Below are 23,567 nucleotides of genomic sequence, written 5' to 3' on the forward strand. Positions count from 1 at the left end.
GCCTGATTTTTGCTGTTAGCCTAAGAATTATAAGAGTGTCTTATCCTGCTGTCTCATTTCTGGATTTATATTTGTGGGCAATGGAAGCCTTGAGTCACGGGAATATTTGAAAGGTAGCCTTCATGATTTTCAGGAGTGTCAATACATTAAATTCTCTTTCTGTGTACAGGCTTTTTTTGTTGTATCAGTAGAACTTGTAAAAACTATGAAAGTTACTCTGAGATATATAAAGGTCATAAAAGTATCTCCCACAGCTGCATCACATTGACCTTTATTATTCTGAGGCAAATCATGTACAAATTGATGCTTTATAGTATCATAGCTGTATTGAAGATTGCTTTATCAATGTAGTTCACTATATGGTGGGTTTTTAGGCTGCTTCTTAAGTTTATGCTGTCACTGCACTGTCTTCAATAACCTAAAGTTAAAAAATGTCTGTTAATGCTTTTATTCAGTAGCAACCAGTAATTTCACACTGAGCTAGAAGAAATTAAAGACACTGAAAAGCTGCTTTTCCCTTCTACTCACCCCTGAATGTGAAATATGCGTACACATTCTGTACTACCTTACAGCTGCAAGTTTATGTATTTGAGGCACAGGGATCAGAGCAGTCCCTGTGTGCAAGTCACATGCTCTGTTTCTGATATTCTGTTCAGAACTGACCATCTGCCACTGCCCATGACCAGGAGCAGTCTTCCAACACAAGGTGTGTATGCAACCAGAGGTGCCCATAACATTGCAGTGTCCTCTGCACTGCTCCACAGCCAGAGTGCCCCACTGCCTCTGACAGGGTAAAGTACAATTGGGTCCCCAGTGCTTAAATGGGAATGCTTAAAGCTTCAGTCGTGACAAAAGAAAGGTTACTTTTCAAATTTCCTGAAGAAACAAGAATATAGCATCTTGTTGTCTACAGTCTTCTATCCAAGTAATTTTTGCAATTTCTACACTGCTCTTTTAAAAGGCACAAAACATTCTACAAGGCAGCATTTTCAATTACTGTATTCCAGATACCAGTCAACAGGGCAACAGCCACAGCTTATTTCTGCACTAATTAATCAGTCTGCACACAAGATGAAGGGATAGCTGTAAACATACCTACACAGCTTCATGTAGCAGTGTTCAGGTCTTCCTGGCTCAGAAATGTTTTATAGTATTGAAAGAGTTAAAAAGGAGAAGGATGAAGCTAGTTCAATAGTATACATGATATTTCATAACAAGACAAAGGTTATAATTTAGGGAGATGGCAGTGATTTCATTCAGGTAGGCAAAGCCAAAAAGGTCAGAAGCAAGGGGCCATGTAAGTTGTTACTGCCTTGCATGGTAACAGTTTGATGGCAGTGACTGGAAATACAGTTGCACACAACTGATAAGCAAAACTGCAGCAGAGTCGTCACTGAATCTGACAGAGACTGACATTGCTCAGTTGTCATTCATGGGACTGGATTAAGAGTTTGAAGAACAGTTCTTGATAGTAGAAATGCACATAAAACTACACAAAACTACTTGGCACTTAAATTATGACATGGTTAAGCCACAAATTGCATCTTTAGGCAGATTGAAAGTCCAGGTTGATTGAAAATTCAGTATAGATTGAAAAGTCCGGGTTGAACTTTGTTCCATCCAATAAAAACAAGAATATTTCTCAAAGCTATGGGACAAGGTAACTACTTCAATTAAGTGAAAACTAAACCTCCCATCTGTTCCCATTTTACTGCTTCGAAAAGGACGGTGTGTACAATAACTACTTGCATGCTAAAAATACCTCACAATTTGAACCCAGGGGTTTCCTTTTAAACAAAGCCCACAAGCTTCTGGTTTGGTTGGTTGCTACCGACTTCTTAAAATACAAACCTTGACCACAGGAGCAGTTTCCAGTACATTCAGCTCTGATGCTCTTGGCAGATTGTTTTGGGAGCTGGAGCGATGTGTATTTGATCTCAGGGGGCTGGATGTAGAAGCTCTGCATGGGGACTGCCAGCTCTCATCCTGTGCCACAGAGCGGGAAGGAGCAGGACGAACCACCAAATCCAGCAACCTGTTAAAATACTCATTTTAAACTAGGAACATGAATAAATGAATGAAAAAAACATGCTGTGATGCTGACAACATGAACACTCAGTGAACAAGAAATACAGGTGAATCCTCACTGCTGGGGTGATACATTAGGCCCACATGGAAGTGACAGGCACTTCTTTTTGTTCGTATGTCAAATCCATACACCAAGAGCTTGGTGGTAGTCAAAGCTTTCGTTTCAGCTATCAAACTTTGTAAGCACATTTCTCATAATGTAAATACATGTGTTTGCCTAAATAAGATTAAAAAGGCCTAAAAAGCAGAATATGTTTCTCCAAATATTACTTATGATGAATTGTGTCTCAAATGTTGTATATTTTATGTGCAAAAAAGCAAAACATAGCTGTATTCATATGTACCTTCCCACCAAGACACATAATTCAAACAGATTTCTCTCCTCCTTTTTCTGTCTCCCCTCAAACACATGGAACAAGGCTAAACTTTGTGAAAAGGCTGCTTACTTATTATATTCTGAGAAATTGGTTGTCTTGTTTCCTAGCCATGCTTCTTTAAATCTGGATAGTACTTTAGTGATTAAACTTGTTCTTGTATGCACATTTCCTGCATTAGCCTGCCTTGTTGCTGTTGATAATGGCTTTGGCCGTGGCACTGTAAAGCAAGAGGGAGAAGTATCAGCCTTGTGTAATCCAAGTGGTGGCTGGCTGCACATCCTATTTCCCTTCTCTAAAATTACCTTCTCTTAGGACCAATGAAGGCAAACGGTACGGCTTGGCTCTCTCTACTGCCAGCTTCCTCTGAACTGTGGGGAGGATCTTGATATAGTGGTCTAACAGAGAATTTCTGGTAACTGCTCTCTCTCTCAAGCGAGGATCACGATCATTCTGACAAAGGAAATGTGTAAAGCAAGAGGTTAACAATTCACCAGAAGTTCACTGCACAGAACTCTGCTCTCTCCAACTAAGGCCTAAATTTGCTCAACAGACAAAGGAGAACAAATTCCACTGCACAGAACCACAGCAAGTTCCACCCAGGAGCATGCACCAAATTCACCTGGTAGTTCTGGATAAGTGCAAGGAAGATTGGAATAAAAGCAGAACATAAAACTCCTAGTTAAAAGGACCCTGGCACTTTGCAAAGCCTTATTCTTGCATACTTCATAACACCTGCAATTTTCAAATGGCTTTGAAAGAGCAGTTTTCCCCTGGTTGAGCAGGCTTGCCCTTGGTTGTCATGAAATAAAAATATCTGAGATTACTGAATACACAGGGCAACTGCAAATTATGCTGGACAAAATGATGGGAAAATTAAAACAAGTTAAGAAAATCTACCTACACACACCTGTCTGGAACGGTTTTCACATACAGTTTTCACACACTTAAACCTTCCAAGACTACCTTTTAAGTTTGATTTACTGGAAAAATATACTTTCGAAAGACAACACATGCATCAGAGATCACTAATAGAAGTTCATATCATGCAAAATTTTAGCTGGATATTTTGAGAAACATAGGTTAGAATTTATGTCATAAAATTGCTAGCATGGAACTCCTGGAATCAGAGAGCTTGGCTATAATTTGAGAAGATAACCCAAAACCTCAACTAAACCCCACTACACATATTTGACCTGTTGAGCATCCAGACTGCTCTCAGGTAAAAGCAAGATACAAGATGGGACATAAAACATACTCTTCATTCCACAGAAAAAATGGACATAACTTCCCTAGCTAAACCATATATAACAGCGGCATCTCAGGATCTGAATGAAAAGATGGGATGGTAGAAAACATACGTATTTTTTCATGAGATACAAACAAACTTTCAGTGGAGTCAACCACTGAACATTTAATTTTTAACTTCACACGGCAGTTTGCAGTAGTAAAATTATTTCAGCCACCTTTTAGGTTCAGTTGTAACTTGACATGTAGGAACTTATTCCTAATCTTTCAAAGAATGGTATAAAAGACAAGGAAGATTTTTCTTGAGGATATCAAAGGTGATCAGTCACAATGAGAGAAACTTGCACACTCAGCAGGACTGCTATCCTTACTGTTAGATTGGCCTTTATGGACTGATTCAGCTGGAGTGCTGGGATGTAGTTGGCACGCTGCAGATGGTGGACCAAGAGGAATTCATGATTCTGAACACCAGATTTGGTCTGTAAAAACTTCTCCAAACACTCCTGTGAGAAATGACACGTTTCAAACACTGATTACCATTCTGCCTCTTCTCTTGCCAAAGAGACAATTCAGATTTTTTTGTTTCTTCTCCAAACTCACTTTTTCTGTGTCTGTGAAGGGCAGCTTCAGCAAATCCTCCATCAGCCCCATCTCCTGACAGATTTCATACATGTGCTTGAGCAGCTCTTCTATGTTTAACTTGGTGGTGTGCTGCTGCAACAGACCCCAAGCCTCCACCATGCACCTGCAGTTAAGGACATGGAAAGGAATGGGAACGCCCAAGCCAAAAAGATGCCCCACAGTGATGGTATTCACTCAAGGCTCAAAGGAAATGGAGGGGAGCCCCACTTGTGTCATCAGTTCTCCACATTTCCCAATATGTGAATGCCAAAACAGTGGCAGGTTTCCTTACCTATTGGACAGCAACACGGTGAGGAAGAGCCGCACTTCACTGCTGCTGGACATCGACGGCTTCATCATCTGCATGTACCTGAGGGCTCTCCTGTGCTCCCCCTGGCACATGAGGGACTGAATTATCCTCATGTGTTGCCATGACACAGTCTTGATTGTAGCTGGATGGAAGAGCAGGGCCAGGGAATTCTGCACAAGTTGAAAGCAGCTTCATTACCATAGATACACACACCCATGCAACAAAAAGTCAAAACTTTCTGCAGCAAGGCTGGACGTGGCCTAGACCAACTTGGATATCTAATAACAAAATACTTGATCCAGGACATATCAGCAAAAATTCTTCAGCATTTGCAGGAAAAAAAAAATCAACCATACAACTGTGAATGTCTTAAAAGGAACAATTCAGTTTTAATAAGTTCACGAAACTCTGTGTACAAACATTCCTTTTAATAAATGCATTACTAAATAATAAGTTACTAGACAATCAAATTGATTCTATTTGTATAGTGACACGTAAAGAACAACCTAAAGCATTAGGAAGAACAGGTTGAAAAGTCACGCCTGCAGTCTTTTATCTCAAATGTTCCTGCCACCGTAACAGTTTCCATGCTTCAAGTACCCAAAATACTCTTTTAGAAACAATGCCCAACCAGTCTGCTAAAAACCTCCTGAAACAGGGAATGCTTTGAAAATTCAAATATTAAGCATTATGTTGATTATGCCATTGTTTTAATAAATTTCTGTCAAAGTAGTTAAAGCAAAATTTCAAATCATAACTTGTTTCTGAAGATGTCAGACCAGTGTTACAAAAAAGCTTCTTACGGTCCAACATCACCTAAGTAATAATTCTTTAAAATATTTTTAGTGGTTACAGCTTCTGCAGTGCAATATGTGTTTAACTCAACTGTTTCATACTTACTTCATAATCATTGTGATCTAGGAGCCAAAGCCCTCGAATCAGCTTAACAAGACCCCAAGGGATAGCAAAGGCATTTAGAAAGGAAACAAGTAAAGTTTCTGTTTCATCTGGAAAAGAATGGATAATATCCAACAGCAAGTAAATTGTCTGAGAATATCTAATTAAGGTGAATAAATCGCTAAAAGCAAAAATTGTATCACATTACATTTAGCAAAACAATGAAATAAGAACATGAAAATAGTAGAAAGCAGAACAGCCCAAGGTACTGATCTTGCCATTTTAAGCTATTACAACCCATTATATCAATAGTCAGGTCCTAATCACAGAACTGTATTCTGAATATACGTCCAGAAAGAAACACTTGTGGATTTCTGGAGGGCAGTCAAAAAGGCAGATATTGGGTGTTTTTATACTGCTGTTATAAACTCAGGATCCTGCTTCCGTCACTGAAGCTACCAGTTGCACACTCAACACACTTTAACATCCAATGCTTAATTATTCAAGAAAACAAGCTCTACAGGTGTTTTGTTTTCCTCATTTCCTGTCTTCACAAAACCAACACAAATTATGGTGCCCTTACAATGCAACTCAGCACTGCCTGATTGCAACTGTGTTCAAACTGCATGTGGATCCCACACTCAAAGTGTCATCTTCCCTTTCCGATATCCCATGTTAGGGATATGTCTCAGTAAGGCAGCTTGGGGCTACAACTATTTTTAATCCTTTGCTTGCCAGGCTCCCTTCCTGGTTTAGCCAACAAAGGCAAGTCTGCATGTTCCAGCAGCGTAAAACTTAGGCTTCAGCCCCATGACTGTTCTCAACCCCCTCTTTATTATTCTGTGTGCTTGTACTTTTTACACAAAAAAAGCAAACACTGTTAACTAGGCTGGGAAACAAATGATTTTGGCAAAAATCAGCTACTGGAAAACCACTGTTACAAACCCTTTTGTTCTGAAGCAGCATATTTACGGCACTTTTCTAATACACGGTCTTTTGCCACAGAACAGTGTGCTTTAAAACTTGAAAAACATTTCATTTCGAGAGAAACTAAGAAAGGTTTTTCTCTTGAATATTTTAGGGAATCTGTTTTCTTGTATCAGGAAAGAATCTGCAAAAAAACCATATAGGTGACAAGCATGTAAGAACATTTATGTTCTTATTAAGGAAGGAGAAATAACAGAATCTGGAAAGGATACAATTGCATGTTTCTCACTTTCTTCAATGCTTTCTAGCAAATAGAGATCCAGCAGTGCCTGAAATGAAAGAAAAAAAGCTTTTCTAATGCTCCTGTCTTTCACAATCAATGGCTTTAGGGGACTGCTGCTGCAGCTGCTGGGGTTTTCAGTGAACAGAACACTCACATGTAAACTAACAGGTGGGTATTTCCCAGTGCCGCCTTCATCCCTCTGCCACAACTTCTCCACTTCCTCTCCCAACTGGGAAACCATTCCATCAATCAGCAAGCAATCAGAATCCCATTTGCCTCTGCAACAAAAGGGAGCAAGGGCTTGCACAGTGTAGAACACTCATTCCAGCCTCCCAGGGTCAGATTTTGGAGTCAGAGGAATCATGGTCCTTAGCTCACAATGAACTTATTCATTAAGGAGTCCAAAGCACAAACCCAAGAGAAGAGCTGCAATGACCTTTTGGGTTCCAGGCTTGCTTTCTTGCTCTGTTATGTGTAATGCCAAGGAGTGCAGACAAAGGGTTTTAACTGCAAAAATAACCACTCTCACACAGTCTAACAGTGTGAATTCCTTCTAGAGAATTCCTCTAAGTCTTACCTTGATAAGCGCTCGAGTTTCTCTCGATGACCCGTGTAGTAGTTCTGAATCAAAGGGTAATTGTAGAAAGGTCTGGACAAATGCATGTGATCCTCTACAGGTGATAAAGTAAAAGCAAGTTAAAGAAGTAAGACCACGTTTTTCAACTAAAACTTTGGTCTACACACACAGAAATCACACAACCTCAAGAAGCCTCCAATTCTCAAAGAATCCAGTCCAATCCAATCCGCCTTTGCTAAAGGAGAACTAAGACAAAAATACTATTGCTGCAAACTGCAAAACTCCAACCACCTCCTGTCTCATGATCAGTTTCATGTTTGTCCTTGATGCAACGTTAAGAGCATGTAGGGTAAGCTCAAGGCTACTCCTAAATAAATAACTTTCAAAAGGAATGATTTTTTGAACATGTGAGCCTCTGTAAAACGACTAAAGCTGAAAATGGAGTGCATAGGGTGTCTCAATTAAGAGCATTTCCAAGGTGTACTTTCACCTCGAGCAATAAATCAAAGGTTCAAAACATGCAGGTACTGCTTTTACTATCAAAACAAGTGTACTGGTACTACAGGTTCTACTTACCTAAACTCTCGGGAAGGAGACTGGACCGACAGAACCAGATCACCACTTGTGCATACAAAGAAATGAGGCTGGTTACCATCTGCTTATTTGTCAAGTCTGAAAAACCTGAAAACAAGGCAAAACATTATTTGAGTATTGAAATTCCATTCATTTTACAAAACTCCCTTTGCAGAACAAACAGAAAGTATGAACAAACACAGTAGAAACCTGTCTTTGTAGTTGTCCCTCTGGATCACTTATGAATTTGAAGGAAAAAACCACCATTCGCCCCACCAAAAAAAACCCCAATTGCTACAAAGAAACAGAATCACTAAAGATTAAAATTGAAAAATAAAGCCAAAACTATTAGATATACTCAGGAAGACAATGTCTGTTTTCCATGTAGCAGAGATTTTTACTTTAGCAAAAGAGATCATAGTCTGCTTTTTCCCTCAATAGGCCAACAACAATTTATAAAATCAGAAGCCAAAAGAACTCAAGGAACTTCCTTTACATGTTACACATTTCAGCTTCTATTGTATTTCCCAGCAATCTGCACACAACTATCAACTGCTAGCTAACATTTAGGAACACTTCTCAGCATTACCACACTCAGGTGCTGTAAATACCGCCCAGGTTCTCACTCAGCTCAGAGCTCAACCAGTGCAGCCTCCCCTACCCAGCCTCATGAACTCCACAACAAGCTGCTCCCCTGAACTCAAAGCAGCTTAAATCAAAGTCCCAGCTTCTTAGATTTAAGCCTCTCCTCCCAGCTCAACCCAACTCTCCCCAACCATCCAAAACAACAAGGGCTCCTGTTACAACCCAAGCATCCTTCCAAATCTTAACAATCAGACCAAAGGCCCAGCAGTGCTCTCACCAACCTTTCTCAGTCAGCTCTCGGGCTTCTGTTAGAAAACAGTTCAGGACTGTGCTGAGGTTGCTCAGCAGCAGCTGGCAGTGCTGAAGGGACTGTAATGTCTGTGGGTCAATGAAGTTGCAGGAGCCGTCAAACAGTGGAACACCTGGTCAAGGAGAAATATTAAATCACCACTCAGCAGAGCAACTGCACACTTCCAAACTTAAACACTTCAACAACCACAAGAGACTTAAAGAACCAGCAGCATACTCTGACAGATCACTCAAGAAGATCCTTTACAAAGAATACAGGTGCTGGCTTCAAAAACCACCACACCACTACTCACATATTTGGTCCAGTTCATCTTTTGTACAGATCACTTTGTTCCACGTCCACTCCAGAACAAACCGTAAATTTACAGCAGAACTTGGCTGCTCTTTAGAAACAGAAAACAAAATGGACATGAAGCCACAATTTCCAGCCAAAACAGACACAACATAAAAACAATGGAAGCAGCATTACCTTCACAAGTCCAGTGTTTAATGCATCCCGTCAGAAGTTCTAAAGAACCTGTCTGCACAGCAGCTGACAACACTGCTTCTAACTGCTCCTCCTGAACAGAACAGACAAAAGCAAATCACAACCTCACAGACTTTCCCTCCAAGCCTCACCTTGATAAACACTGCAGTTTCTCTCGGTGACCTGTAGAATAGCTCTGAAGCACCCACTACCTGAGCCACTGACAGAAGTGTTTGCTTCTAACTGGATACCCATTCAGACAGCAGTTGCAAATGCAACTCATTCCATGTTCTTGCTTCTTTCTTAATTCTAGTCACAGGCTGGACTGCTTGCAGGAATGTTTTCCTCTGACATTTCAACTTCACTCAGGCTAGTTTCAATCTCTATTTCTGTGCCTCAGGGTTTCAGTCTTCATTTACTGAATCCCAATTAACTATTTTCAGGAACATCCTCTGCTAATACCCATGATGCACTCTGGGCACACCCCTTTGCCATCAGGAACACGTGAAGGGGACAGAGCAAACACCAAACCACCACTGTGTTTGCATGGAAACAGTGAAGCTGAGGCCAAGCAGCTCCTGGGACTAGCAAGACAGGAAGCAGCTTTGACAGCCAAAACATGAAGTTACAATTTGTTGAAGTACCATAAAGAAGTGAAACATTTCCGTTCTAATAGGCTGAATTTCAGACTGTTCAATTACTGTATTCTAATGCCGTGGCAGTCCAGAGAAGGATAATGCACAGGCATGCACACACATGGGAAATAATGCAGCAGCTTATTCAAGCTCAGACATTTCTTTCAGGTGAAATGATCCTGCATAGATTTTTCTTTTTTTTCCTTGGCTCTCTTTTTTCTAAAACATGTTCAAAAACATGGTTGCTTTCTAAGTTAAATTAATACGTTCAAAGACATTTCTACACATTCTGTCATTTAAAAGTATGTGTTATACTACCATCTTTTTCTGAAATCTGGTTCCATATAAAGAAACATGCCAAATACTGCTTAGGGTGGCCAACGAAATTCAAAACCAAGCTTCTTGACCTAATTCTGAAATTTCTATTTCTAGCATCCAAAAGCAATTCCTGCTCAAATGCATAAAAAGTCTCTGAACAATATAGTCACAATTCAGCAAATGTCATAAAATTTCTTGCTTTCCCAAGTTACTTCCCAACTAGATTTGACATCAGAATATCTAATCAGAATGTAAGAGCCAACATCAGGCTTGCAAAATAAGCATTCTGTGGGCGGGGTCAGCTTGCCAACAGGGTTCTTCCCAGCGAAAGTCGGAGTTTGGATCTAAGAATATTATGTTTTCTCCTAAATAATGTCAACACCTGCTTCTCAGAGCAGCCTGCAAGAAAAACTCAGATGGTCATGTCTTGTAGCCTCTACAGCCTGCAGACAAGATGGATGTATTTCCCCCTGGATTCCCCAGTGTACACCCACCTGACTCAGACTGGATGGCTGGACATCAACCAGTCTTGGAGACAGCAAGCCAGCGACAAGACATCGAGTGTAGCTGTCACGAATGGCTTCACTTATTAAAGGACCAGATTTCTTCAAAAACTTCAGGGTCTGGAACATCAATCAAAACACACAGCTTAAGACAGCATTCAATCACTAAGGTTCTGCCTTAAAAACAACAGCCAAACTAATGGTTTCAATTAAAAAAAAATACCCTGTAGAAGAAAATACCATCCCTTGTAATGCTAAAGGAAGTATTTTCCAGCCTGTCTGTCAATACACAGGCCCTGGAATTTTCCCTGACACAAATTACATTCCGTGAAAGTTAAACTTAACAAACAACTTTAAATCACACTTCTGTGCTTGTTTGTGCCAAAGCTGATTCACGTTACAATATTTAGTGAGCTGGAACTTAATTTGAAAGGGCTTGTCCTAAACTGTGCACTGGCTCAGAAATTATAATTTGGCCAAGGCTGAGAGAAAAAACATGCATTTCTTCCTCAACAGTTACAGCACTTCTCCCTTTCTCCACACTGTCCTCCTTCCTCAACTTCATCAGGGATCAAAACCCTAACTCCACACTATACAAAGAAGTAAACACTTCCACCAACTCATCCTGCCTACTACAGCAGTGCTGCAATTCCTTTCTAGCCATTCAATCCCTGCTCATGCCTCCCTAGAACAGAGCCATGAAACTGGCAGGATATGACTGCAGCTATGCATGTGGGTGGGCAGTGTGAGCATCAGGTGGTCTCTGACACTCAAAGCACTGCACGGGAAAAGTTAGAAAAGGTTCATCTCTTGACACTCTCTCAATACAGTAAAAACAGTCACCTCCTTCTGGAAGCCCGTGCAAGTCATGTGAACAACTCCCGAGTTGAGCAAGCACGTCACATCTGCAGAAACAAGGAACATTTGACAGACCTTGTTACCTCATCACCACTTTATGCTTTTTAAATTGTGCTCTCTGCAAAGACAAACCTCCAGCACCTCCCCTTTCCTTCATCACATCACTTACACACGTCCCATAAAAAGGAGTTACTCTCTCTCTCTCTCTGGAAACTTAAGCTTGAGTGCTACCCAGGTGCTGTGCTTTAAGCCTCAGCTCAAAGGCATTTCATTTTGTGACCATCATCCCTTCCCAGGCTATATTACAGAAGCCCCAAAACCCAAAACTCAGCTGCCTCTCAGATATGTTTCACAAGACTAAGTACCTTGTCAGGTACTTAGGTATCCAGGTAACCAGGTTGGAGAAGGTTTGTGGGGCTTTTTTTGGTTTGTTTTTTGTGTGACAAACAATGAACAAGAAAAAGAACCACTGGCATTTGACCTCCACCAAAGCTTGCCACTATTCAGATGAAAAGCAGTGAAATACTCACCAAAATTATAGGTGCTTGGATTAAAAAACTGTTCAGGTGGTGGATAAGAAGGAGGAACCCCCCGACTTAGACTACGCTCGTGTACCAGAATATCCAAAATGAGGTTTGGAGAAGTCATGCTTATTACAGGATCCAGTGACCACAGTGCAAAATAGGGGCAATCATGAAGCAATTCTTCTGGCCTTAAAGAGAGCAAGAGCATAAGCTCAACAGCAATTTTCAAATTAAGACTTTGTAGGGATATTGAAAACCACTTGATTAAAACCTACCTCAGTGAGTCTGGCATTTGGGCGTGATACCAGCGATTGATGTCAAACACTCCCAAATGAACAGATGGTTTTTCTTGACCATAGGTATTCACTTGCCAACTGAAGATTGATACACTGGTGTCAGGAGAGATTACTGTCAAAGACAAGATATTGTTTCTTGATGCAGAAAATATGAGATATTTGCTGTTATTTCATTCATTAAATACAACACTTTACTAGGAATGATTAAAAAAATTTATGAAATAGCAACCATTTCTGCAACAGGCTTCAGTGCCTCTTTTTCTTATTCAAATTATATTTGTTTTAATCAAAATCAAATACACAATTATTAATTAAGTTTTGTATGCTCCATGAATAATTATTTTGGGGTTTTGGGGTTTTTTGATGTGGTATGGTGGCTTATATTCAGCCAGCTGTTATGTAGGACACCTTGGTACTTTTCCACCAGACATATTTCCAGACACTTTTCCCCAAGCTTGTAGCATTGCAAGAGGTGTTTGAACCTACTACAATTGGCCTCAGTCCATCGACCCAGCCTGTGCAGATCCCTCTGCACAGCCTTCCTACCCTCCAGCAGATCAACATTCTTGCCCAAGATGGTGTTGTCCCAGACTTACTGAGGGTGCACTCAATCCCCTCATTCAGAGCATTGATGAAGATATTTCAGTTCTGAGCCCTGTGGAACTAGGTTCACTGGATGCACACTGGATGCAGCCAGAGGCTTGAGCAGGATAAAAAAAATTCAGGTTAACACTCCTAAGCAATAGACTTTTTCCCTTCAAGAATCATGTTCAGAAGGATAGGAAGCACACAGGTTTTTTTTATAAGCCCAACAAGGTCAGTGAGACAAATATTTAAGACTTTAAGACTGTGGGTATAGAACAGCATTCATTGCTTAGATTTCCAAGCCATGTAGTTCAGAAAAACCAAGCAGGGACATCAGAACAAACCTTCATTAATGCTGTCCTCTCTGTCTGCATGGTTGTGAAATTTTTCTATGGTCTGAAAGCTGAGGAATTTAGTATTGCTGGTCTGCCCTCTCAAGGGAAAGATTCCACCACTGAGATCTAAACTGAAGAGTTTGACACAGCATGTAAAACCCTGGGGAAGAAAAATGAAGAGAAGAAAGGTAATTTTGAAACAACAAAATACATTATACCCAAGTATGAATTAATGCAAATATCTGATATAATATGCTTATTTTACTGTATGTTTCCCATCAATAGGAATTACATCTGACATGCAAGAGAATTAAGTGTCAAGTCATAATGGGCAAGTTTGCCTCTAAAGGCTTTTGCACCTTTTCAAAATTTAGCATTTCCCTAACATTAGTCTAGATCTAAACATGTTTTACAGAATTCCTTGCATCATGAAAGCGTCTTTACAAACCTGAATGTATACTTACAAAGAGACATCTAAAACAATGCAACACATCTTCACACAAAGCTTTTGTTCCATGTTTTGATTAGATATTAGACATTCATGTTTTAACCTGACATTAGAGAAGCTAAAGGCCTGTCACGAGATGTTAGAGTGAACATTCATCTCTCTAGTAACAATGAGAACTTCCTAGACATTTAAAACCTTCTTTCAAACCACATGAGCTCTCATCGGGGAAATATCCCTCAATACTTGTGGAGAGGACATGGGATGAACATGGACAATGTGTTTAAGACTCCAAATTACTACAGAGCAAGCAGACTTCTTTGAGATACACAGAAATAAACACACAGAAAGGATGGCCCTGAACCTCTGCCACCACCATTTTCTAAGGAAGCATTAAGTGAAATACTGTCTTTCCAGTACAGCCTTCATTTAACCTCTCTACCATACAACACATGAGTGTGTGTGTATTGTGGACAAACAGCAGCTCTGCAATAAAAACAAAAGACCAAACTAAAAAAACCAGCAAACCACTTCCAAACAAAAAATGAGTTTCCAAAACTTTCAGAGATCTAAAATGAACTGGCATGAAACAACACATTCTCATTCTATACCTTTAATTCATCTAATCTAGAAGAGACAAGATTTCTCTTAATGGTTCCAGGAAATGCTACAAATAAATATCAAAGGTGTCTAAAAAGAAATCAATAGATTAAAAAGTCTTTCATTACTGAAATTTGTCCTGAAACATGCAAACTCTATTCTATTTTATTCAGCAATTTTGGAAATAACCGATACACATGCACAGTAGTTAAGAAAAATCAAAACCATCTCCTTGAAAAACTAACATGAAGCCTAAGCAAAGAATCTCATCTTATAAAATGACTAAAGATAAAATCAATTTTAATAAAAAATGCGGACCTGAACAAGATGTCCACCATACCAAGGGACAGTTCTGTAAGAAAAACCACTGTAATTCCATAAGCTCGTCAGACATTCATTTTAATGACTAGAAATTTCAGCTTTCATTCATACACAAAGAGCCAACTTAACTGATACTCAGGGGAACTTTATGTTTTCATCTCTCACATACAAGCCTGTCTTACCTCATACATGACTTGTCCTGATGCCAGACATTTCCTGTCACCAAATGCTAACTGCAAGAGATGTAAATTCACAGCATTCCCTTCACTGAAAAAGGCATAAATGAGGACATTTGCTTACAAAGCTGCTTTACAATCCTCATTATCATTTTATTAGATCTAGGCTGAAACTAACTTAAGAGCTGCTCTTGCTAAAAAGATAAACACTGCTTCCCAAAACATGGTAATTGGTCACACTTAGCCAGTAAAACATAAAGGAGGAAATTTTGACACAAACAGCTTCAGGGGCAAATGCTAACTATGCCTTTGTTTGGAAAGCTTTAATACGCAGCATGGACCTAAAATTGCTGGAAATAGCTTTTCACAGTAAAGCATTCTCCAAGAAAACTGTTTTGAAGTCAAGCTCAAGAAGACTGCCAGGCTGTGAACAGCTGGGCTAAGTAGTTTGCTGATTCTGAGAGAGAGAGAGGTATGTTTGTCCCCTTCCCACCCAAGTTCCAGTCCCTCTCTTGCATGCACCCTTCTACACTCTGACTTATTCCTTATCCCAGCTGGAAGCCATCGATTTGTTTGCTGAACACTGCTCCTTTTCTGCCAGGGAAGCTGAACTGGCACACAAGGATTCCAAAGAATTCTGAAGCTCTCATGAAGCAACCAGCAATACTGTCATCATCCTCTTTTAGGGACAACTCTATGTGAACAAATATTAAACTTTAAAAAAAAGCAAAATCAATGGCTTATTGTAATTTTTATTCACCTTTGTTGTGTAGACTGAACAGCCCACAAGTAGCAACAATTTTGAAGATCATTCTCAGGCTCTTGAAAAGTAAGGGCACAGACAGGAATCCTTCCTCCTCCAAGATGAGTGTAGTGCCTACAGGTTTGAAAACAAAGTAGAAAAGACAAATAATGGAGGCAAGCAAGCAACTACCTTTTATGCAGCAGTCAAGGTGAGGAGATTTCTGTCCATCAAAGCAATAACCTCTATTTATGTCCTCCTCTGCCTGAGGAGGAGGAACAGAAATGATTAGTTCAGCTGCTAGGGAAAACACTATTGTTGAAGCCTACTTAAAAATTGAACTTAAAATGCAGTAAGTCTGAACATATTTTAAAAAAACATCAAGCAGAAGGAGCTTCTAATTTCTTTACTTGGGCACTGTAACAAACGTTTCTTTCAGACTTCTGAACCTTAGTTGTAACTTCACAACCTTTTCCTGACACCTAATTATGCCTCCACCATTTATGTATCAATAATTATGGTGAATAACTGCAGATTTGCTAAAGTAAATCCCTATCTGAATTTCACCATGTATTTAAAGTGACATTGCTCTTCAGCAGATTTTAAATAATTTCTTCATTTTACTATTGTTTATAAATATATATGCTCCTTATTCTCATCTCCAAGGCTTCCAGGGAAAAACTGGTTCATGTACATCAATGCCTTGGAACAGGTCTTGCACCAAGGCTAAAATGTAGGAAAAAATATGCTTTCAGGCACAGATCAGCTACTGAATTATCATGTCTCACTAGTTTCATCCCGTCCCTTAACAATATATATAATCACCAAAATCATATTATTCATACACTGAAGCCTTTCAGTGCATGCCCTCATTGGAGTAACTGGTTCTGAAAAATAATTTCTAAAACCTGTCTCATGGAAAAACACACATTGCCTTGTTTCACTGAATATGACTGGACAGAACAAACTGACTTATAAAAATCAGATCTCTCACATCCCTACTGCCTGACATGACCCATACTTTCCACAAGACCTCTATGCACAGGCATGATAAAAAATCAATTGCAGTCCACTGCAGAGAAGGTGCTGTACTTAATCCATGTGTGAGTTAATAGTTAATTCAGAAGAGGATTTCTGAACACTCCAAGGTTATACCCAACATCTCACTCAAAGAAAAAGGGCTCTTAAAATTAGTATAATTCCTGAAGCAGAAAAATTGAGATCCCTGCACCTCCAAGCATGGCCAAGTGGACAGGACTACTTACGCCCTCTTCAAAGTTTTCATGTTCCCCAGTGACAAGTAGCCATCAGAAAACCCCACAACGAGCTGGTTGCTTCTGCTTATGTAGCACAGGGTTGACACTGCTGTTCCTGAAGGACTTCGTAACTGAAAACAGAGATGCCTCCCTTCCCTGGTCACAGCTTCTCTTCTTTGTGGAACTTCAGCAGGAATTCTAGTCACAACTTCTAGATCTACACACATAAAAGCAGGCAAGAAATTAAGGCATTCTGCCACTTCAGTTGCATTTTAAACTGATGTGATTACACAATATGTATAATTCTTCAAACAGAACACTCATTTCTGCTGCACCTTTTTGGGCTATTCCTGTTTCTGCACCCATTCAGAGAACAGGAGGACTCTCCAAGGGACAGGTATTCTCACTCCTATTTCAAAACTGGGTACAAATGAAACCATTGTAGACAAATGCCTTTATTGGGCCTCATGGAGAAGCTACTTGAAGGGACATGAATGTCTGAAGCCACTCTTACAACACTCAAAACAGGGTATGCAATCTGAGAACACAAATTGCAGGATTCATTCACCCAAATGCAGGATTTTTGATAAGCCAGATTTCTTTTAAAACACAAGCCTAAAGCCTGCCCCAAGGCATTAATGGAAACAGGAGAACACTCCCAAGGAATTTGGTACCTCTGACACAACTTCCTATCCCACAACTGCACTGACTCAAATGCAAAAATTCCTACCTCCCACTGGCAAGAATCACAGGGACAAAGGGATGTGGGCAGCAAGAGGCCTTCTTAACTTCTGCAGGAGCATTAAGCCACTCCCATTTTTGGATCACTTCAGAACCATACCATGTCAAACTGCTGTCTGCAGTCAGCAGTGGGCAATGTCAGAAATGCCAGCAGTCAGCCAGCATGCTGGGATCTTCACTGGGATGCAAGCTGGGTTTTGAAAAGAAACACATCTTCTTACTTCTAAATTCAAGTTTAAAAACTGCAGCTTACCCGATGCTTCTACTTCATTCTGACTGCAAGATAAATCATCCAAACAAAGGTCAACCAGAAGGACATGGCCAACATCCGTGGCCACTGCTGCCACTCCAAAGAGCCATCGCAGGCTCTGATGCAGGTGCCGCGTGCTCACGCTGGCTCCGCCGTCATTGCTGATGGGTTCGATGGCAGTCACCTGCAGGGAACGCAGGTTCATAGCAAAGCTCTTTGACAGGCCCAAGAGCAAGCCTCAGAAGGGAAGCCAGCATTAGCACATCAGAAACAGGAAAGGAAATACAGGGTAAGACTTCCATGGGAATGAAACATTCCTAGAAAGGTTTGAAAGGAGATGCTGGCTTACTAAAATCTACACTGGTCCTCACTCTGACTGACAATATCCAACAAACATTTTAAATGCACACCAGCACTCTTACAGATGGTAAGGAAAACTGCAAAAGGCAGCCTAAACCAACAGCAAGAGACCAAACAAGAACTTGCTCAGCCTGAGGCACGAGCTCTCTCTCTCCCTGACAGGCCAAGCACTCCCCATGACCTCAGCACCCACAGCACACCCAGGGCAATACTGACTGCTCCAGCAGAGACACAAGCACACCAGGGCTCCTGCACTAAAGCAGCAGGACAACACAGGAACAGGGGCTATCTTCCAGCCTCTTACAAATGCAGAACCATGAAAGCACACAGCTTGACATCAGCAACAAAATTTTGTCTGAAAACAAAGAAGTGAGCCTCACAAGGCAGTCCATCTTTTTATGTAGCTTATTTACCCCCAGAAGTGGGGGACAATATTCAAATTTAGAGGCCCCCTGAGGTTTTCTTCTCTCCCATATCAAGCACTTGCTTATGACTGCACTGCCTGGCCACCTGCTTCGCAATTCACCTTTCACCTTGAACACAAGAAATCCCATCTTACAGCTACCTCTAGTAAACTCAGGTAACTTTGTCTTCTTTTAGAATTCCTATGATTCAAATTAAATTTTTAATCTTCACTGCTACTCAGAGGACCAACAAGAATATTTTGATTATTCAAATTTTCATCCTTCAAGTCTTAGTGACTGTGATGAGGAAATACAGAACACATGTTCCTGTGCAATTAGACAAGGTTCAAGGGTTGCTGCTTCTAACTTTTTTCTTTTAAGATTTTTTTTCCATTGTACAACTGGATTCAAATGAATCTTCACTAGCTCTTTATAGAGTCTTCCAACAATGTTCCATGTATAAACTCCTGAAATGACATATTTTTCCACTATGCTATGCACTGCTTTTTCCTCATTCTGAGGAAGAACAAAGAAAACTTAGCTCACAGAATCTGAATAGTGCCCTTCTGCCTCATATAAACCAGGAAAATGTGGGAAAATACCATGCAGCATGCAGTCACTATAAACCCACAGGGCAAATAATACCAGAAACACGGTGGTCCTTAGAGCCTTAAACAAAAATTACAAAAATGCAGAAAGAGGTGTTGATACAAAGGCTCTCTTGGCTGGGTACTCTGAACTGACAATGTGTTAATACAATTCAGAAAACATACAACCTTCAAAGAGGCGTTTCAAAGCTTTTCCTGAAACAAGACTGTATAGCAGCAAACAACACAAAACCTTCATCTCCCCAAAAAGATACATACCCTTCCTGAAAGAGCAACTGCTTTGACCACTCTTGAGGTCCCAAGGTCGTACAGACAGAGAACGCTTCCCTCTGCTTCCTCCAAGCCAACCAGGAGCCCAGTCCTCTTCTGCCAAGAGAACTCCTTCACCACGCGCACGGTGGGAGGCTGCTCGTTCACGCCGCTGAAGCGATACGCAGAGAGCCGCTCTCCGCTCACCGAGTTCACCACCTCCAGCTGGGGGCCGCACGCCAGCCACGCCAGGCCGCTCCTGCCTGCAAGGCAACAGCAACAGCACTCAGCAAGCACCAGCAGAAGAACTGAAACAGCAGCACTGCCACTGGGCCTTCCCATCAAATGCACCAAAGGGAGGAAGGCCAACCTACCTACACCTGGACAATTATCTTAAATCACTCATTCCAATCCTCAACCAGAACTTCTTAAAATTAATAACACAGTTCTTTTGCATTTGTACTTGTCATTCCTGCACTCAAGAACTCTTTGGCATAAAGATTACAATAGACTGAGCTCTACTCTGTACACCATACTCAGCCTGGTTTTGCTAAAAAACACCTAAATACATACAGGAATACAAGTCTCAAAGCATACTTCAAATACAGCCCATCTAAACCAATTCAGTTCCAACTAAGAATTTTGCTTGACACACGACTCCTCTCGGCAGGGATTTGGGCAGGGAATTATCTTAACATGGGCACTGCATGCGTAATTCCAACTTTTACACATGCTGATCCCAGAAAGAATTTAACAAGTGGTGTTTCACTCAAGAGTTCAACACTTGCTCCTTTACTGAGGAACTTCAAGCTCAAAGGAAGGATGAGCTCCATTACTGCAACTACAGTCAGGCAGATAAGATTCTACCTGCTCTTAACAGCAGCCCAGACATCCAGACAGACATCCAGCTCTACCTCCAGATCACCTAGAAAGTCAACTGCCTCATCTGCTTAGCTGTTGTCAGCAGCTCTCACCGGGTCCTCAGATGCATCCTATTAAATACCTTGGAAATACATGGGCAGCACTTAACAGACCTGTCCCTCTTTCCATTTTTTATTTAGACTAGAGAAGAAAAAGGAGCATATCGTGTCTCTGTAACTATTTTAGCATTAGATGTTATGATGGACATAGACCTTGAGCTGGTAAAAAGAAAACATCCTGAAACAACACTTTCTTCCTTGAAAACTGCCTTCTATTTCATTCAGAACTGAGGGGAGCATGGTCAGCTATATTATTTAAATAGCAAACGATTGGAGCAGGCTGTGGCACTTTCAATGCTTCTAATTGCTAAAATATCCTCTTAGCACTATCAGAACCTGATGCATTTTACCTAACAGAACAACCTGATGACATGATCCTGTGCTTCAGGCAATAACAACTTCAGACCAAATCCAAATTTAAAGGAAAATGCTCACTTCCAGAAAACTTCCCACACAGTGCAGAGTCTAGGGTGATCTCATCTTCCCCAAGTGCCTCAACAGTCACCTCTGGAAACTGCAGCAGACTGCTCGTTACCTGAGCCGTTAGGTCTCGCATTCTTCACTGCAAATAAAGAAAAAAGGCAAAGAGACTCATGTCAGCCATAAATATCTTGGAGACTGACCCAAGCTTCATCAGTATGCAATGACAAATCTCCCATACATCATTTGTAGCTCTTTTTTGCTCAAAGGACAGTTTTTCATCTCACAGCAGAGCAAAAGGAGAATCTTGAGCTTTTCCGATGCCTACAAGATCATCAACAAAAAGTGACACAGAGGGATGAACAAGATAAATAACAGGGAAGAGAACAACACACCAAGTTCAACTCTAGTCATACAGGTTAGGAAGACTTGATCTCAAAATAATCATACTTTAAAAAGTTTGTGCTCACCAGGAAGCATAAACATACAGCAGAAGTTAAGAACTAGAAAGGATTTCAGCACTCTATCCCAATAGCTCCCAAGAGCTAAGATTTTGTGTTAGATGCAGTTTGGTTTTTCTTTAAGTGAGAAAACAAAACCAGCACAAATCAGAATTAGCACAAATTTACACAGCTATCTGCTGTGGCTCATTTGGAATGACTCTTGTTTCATTAAAGAGTTGCAGCCTGTCTAACATAGCTAAGCAAGCCAAAGTTCCTAAAGTCTGTGCTGAGTCAATGCTTGTCTCTACATTGCTTCCTTTACCTGGGCAGACAGACATAAGTGCCAAGGGGCCCAGCACAGAACACAGCAGTGAGGAATTTCACTGCTTGCCCCTCCCAGTACAAGTTCTACAATCTTGGCTTTATAACAGAATTCTAGAATGGCCTTCCAGAAGCACTGGCAGTCATCTCATCCAACTGCCCTGCTGCTCCAGCCACCACCTAGAGCAGGCTGCCCAAGGCTGTATCCAGATGGATTTGGAACACTTAATTCTCCAGCAGGTTTTTACAACCAGCAACCTGACAAGATCAAGTGCAGAAACACCTGCAACCCATGCAGCAGGGCCTGCTGTTCGGTGACTCTCTCCTGCCAGTTTAAGGACTCTGTTCTCTCCAGCACACCAGTAAACCAGCGTCACACAGGAAAGACCTGTCACCACTGTTTCTCCAAAACGATGTCTGACACCTTAATTCCCAGAGCAGCAAGTCAGGCAATCCTTGGCTGCCAGGCAGCACGGCCTCCGGCAGAGCCCCGCAGCCGCAGCCCGGCTAAGCAGCAGCCATGTTGTTGCGAGGCCCGTGCGGGGCGCAGCCCCCGCCTCTACCGGCAGGGCCGGCCCGGGAGAGCCGCTGCTGGCTGCTCCCAGAAACAACGTGTCCGTCACCGGCAGCTGGGCACCCGGGGTCTGCGAGGCACCAGGACGGAGGATACTAAACTCTGGGAGCATCCAGAGGGCAAAAAAGATGGGCCTAGGGGGGAAGATATATGAGCAGTGGCTGAGGTTTCTTGGTCTGATCAGCCTGGAGGGGACTGAGGGGAGCCCTCACTGCAGCTACACCTTCCTTGTGAGAGAAGAGGAGGGGCAGGCACCGATCTGTTCTCTGTGGTACCCAGCGACCGGACCAGAGGGAATGGTCTGAAGTTGTCAGGGGAAGTTTAGGTTGGGTATTATAAAAAGTTTCCTCACCCAGAGGGTGGCTAGGCACTGGAACAGCCTCCCCAACTAAGTGGTCACAGCCCCAGCCTGATAAAATTCAAGAAATGTCTGGACAATGCTCTGAGGCACAAGGTGTGTTTAGGGCCAGGAGTTGGACTTCGATGATCTCTGCGGGTCCCTTCCAACTCAGTTTATTCTGTGATTCTGGGTGACAGCATGTGCTACATTTGGGTGTTCAGTTCCAGGATGACAGAAATGTAGGTAACACTATGTAACACTTCAAACCCATGAACACCAGACACGTGCATTACACTTAGGTGAGTGTTAACAAGGAGAGATAAAAAACCAGACCAGTCTACAGCAGTGAACTAGTGAAAACTGATTTTAGTTGCTGCTTTGAATAAGGTCTTACCTGGCCCATGTTGGGTCCTGCTGACATGAGCACACTGTTCTTATCCTTCAAGGAAGACACCAGGGTCAGAAGCCAGAACAGGTCAGGTCAAAAGGAAAGGTTTTTCTGTGCCGCGGACTCCTGGGATCATATATACCTGTGCTATTGGTTTTCACAGAAATCACACACCCACCTCCTGCATCCCTCTCTCACTGTTATTAAAATCCCAGTTGTAGTATCAAAACACAAGTAAGCAGTCTTTCACTAATAATTCATGTTTCAATTCAGGTTTAAACCAAGTTCTGGAGCAATGCACAGCACATCAATGCCTGCTGAGTCATGACAGAGCCAAGGAGGAACTGACCTGAATGGCCACATCAGAAATCAGAACTTGCATTTTTGACTCTACCTCACATATTGGTCATTCACACAGCACAGTGCTGAAAAATCCATTTTATTTTAGGAACAGCTTTAATTCATCAGGAATCACAGTACGTTTATCTTCAAGCATATCAAAGGGACTCATTATCTCAACTACTTTGGTGAAAAAAGCATTCCTGAAATGGAAACCCTGAAGTTTGCACAGAAGACAAAAGTATGAACAAAAAAAACAAATACTGTCCTATTACCTAAAATTCTATTGTTTCAGTAT

General features: G+C 41.3%; 1 protein-coding gene across 4 annotated transcripts; it reads right to left on the reverse strand.

The window, feature by feature from the left end:
• Positions 1 to 255: 255 nt before the first annotated feature.
• LOC135297304 (protein ELYS-like) lies at positions 256 to 22,192 on the reverse strand. Of its 4 annotated transcripts, XM_064414726.1 has the most exons (28): positions 22,053 to 22,166; positions 21,106 to 21,188; positions 20,880 to 21,006; positions 19,474 to 19,727; positions 17,847 to 18,027; positions 16,862 to 17,069; positions 15,615 to 15,731; positions 14,861 to 14,945; positions 13,322 to 13,472; positions 12,372 to 12,504; positions 12,103 to 12,284; positions 11,558 to 11,619; positions 10,706 to 10,834; positions 9,262 to 9,352; positions 9,086 to 9,175; positions 8,765 to 8,905; positions 7,902 to 8,006; positions 7,326 to 7,419; positions 6,903 to 7,026; positions 6,738 to 6,794; positions 5,542 to 5,688; positions 4,624 to 4,811; positions 4,311 to 4,455; positions 4,082 to 4,213; positions 2,768 to 2,915; positions 2,535 to 2,682; positions 1,852 to 2,035; positions 256 to 418 (listed from the first exon to the last, which is right to left on the reverse strand). In XM_064414726.1, the coding sequence occupies exons 3-28, from the start codon at positions 20,998 to 21,000 to the stop codon at positions 389 to 391; spliced, it is 3,447 nt and encodes a 1,148-aa protein (XP_064270796.1). In that variant the 5' UTR covers positions 21,001 to 21,006; positions 21,106 to 21,188; positions 22,053 to 22,166; the 3' UTR covers positions 256 to 388. The 4 variants fall into 4 exon arrangements, with proteins under 4 accessions (XP_064270796.1, XP_064270795.1, XP_064270798.1 ...); XM_064414725.1 differs by lacking the exon at positions 21,106 to 21,188 and having other exon boundaries at positions 22,053 to 22,192; XM_064414728.1 differs by lacking the exon at positions 21,106 to 21,188 and having other exon boundaries at positions 22,017 to 22,144.
• Between the last annotated feature and the right edge of the window lie 1,375 nt (positions 22,193 to 23,567).

The sequence above is a fragment of the Passer domesticus genome, chromosome 3, assembly GCF_036417665.1.
Source record: "Passer domesticus isolate bPasDom1 chromosome 3, bPasDom1.hap1, whole genome shotgun sequence".
Lineage (NCBI taxonomy): Eukaryota > Metazoa > Chordata > Aves > Passeriformes > Passeridae > Passer > Passer domesticus.

What these genes read in the sequence shown, in the direction of transcription:
- LOC135297304 (XM_064414725.1), bottom strand. Translation starts at nt 21,000, where the DNA reads ATGCGAGACCTAACGGCTCAGGTAACGAGCAGTCTGCTGCAGTTTCCA. An exon ending in CAGTTGCTCTTTCAGGAAGG is followed by an intron (nt 18,028 to 19,473) that starts GTATGTATCTTT and finishes CGTTCCCTGCAG; the next exon opens with GTGACTGCCATCGAACCCAT. An exon ending in TAAACACTGGACTTGTGAAG is followed by an intron (nt 9,176 to 9,261) that starts GTAATGCTGCTT and finishes CTGTTTCTAAAG; the next exon opens with AGCAGCCAAGTTCTGCTGTA.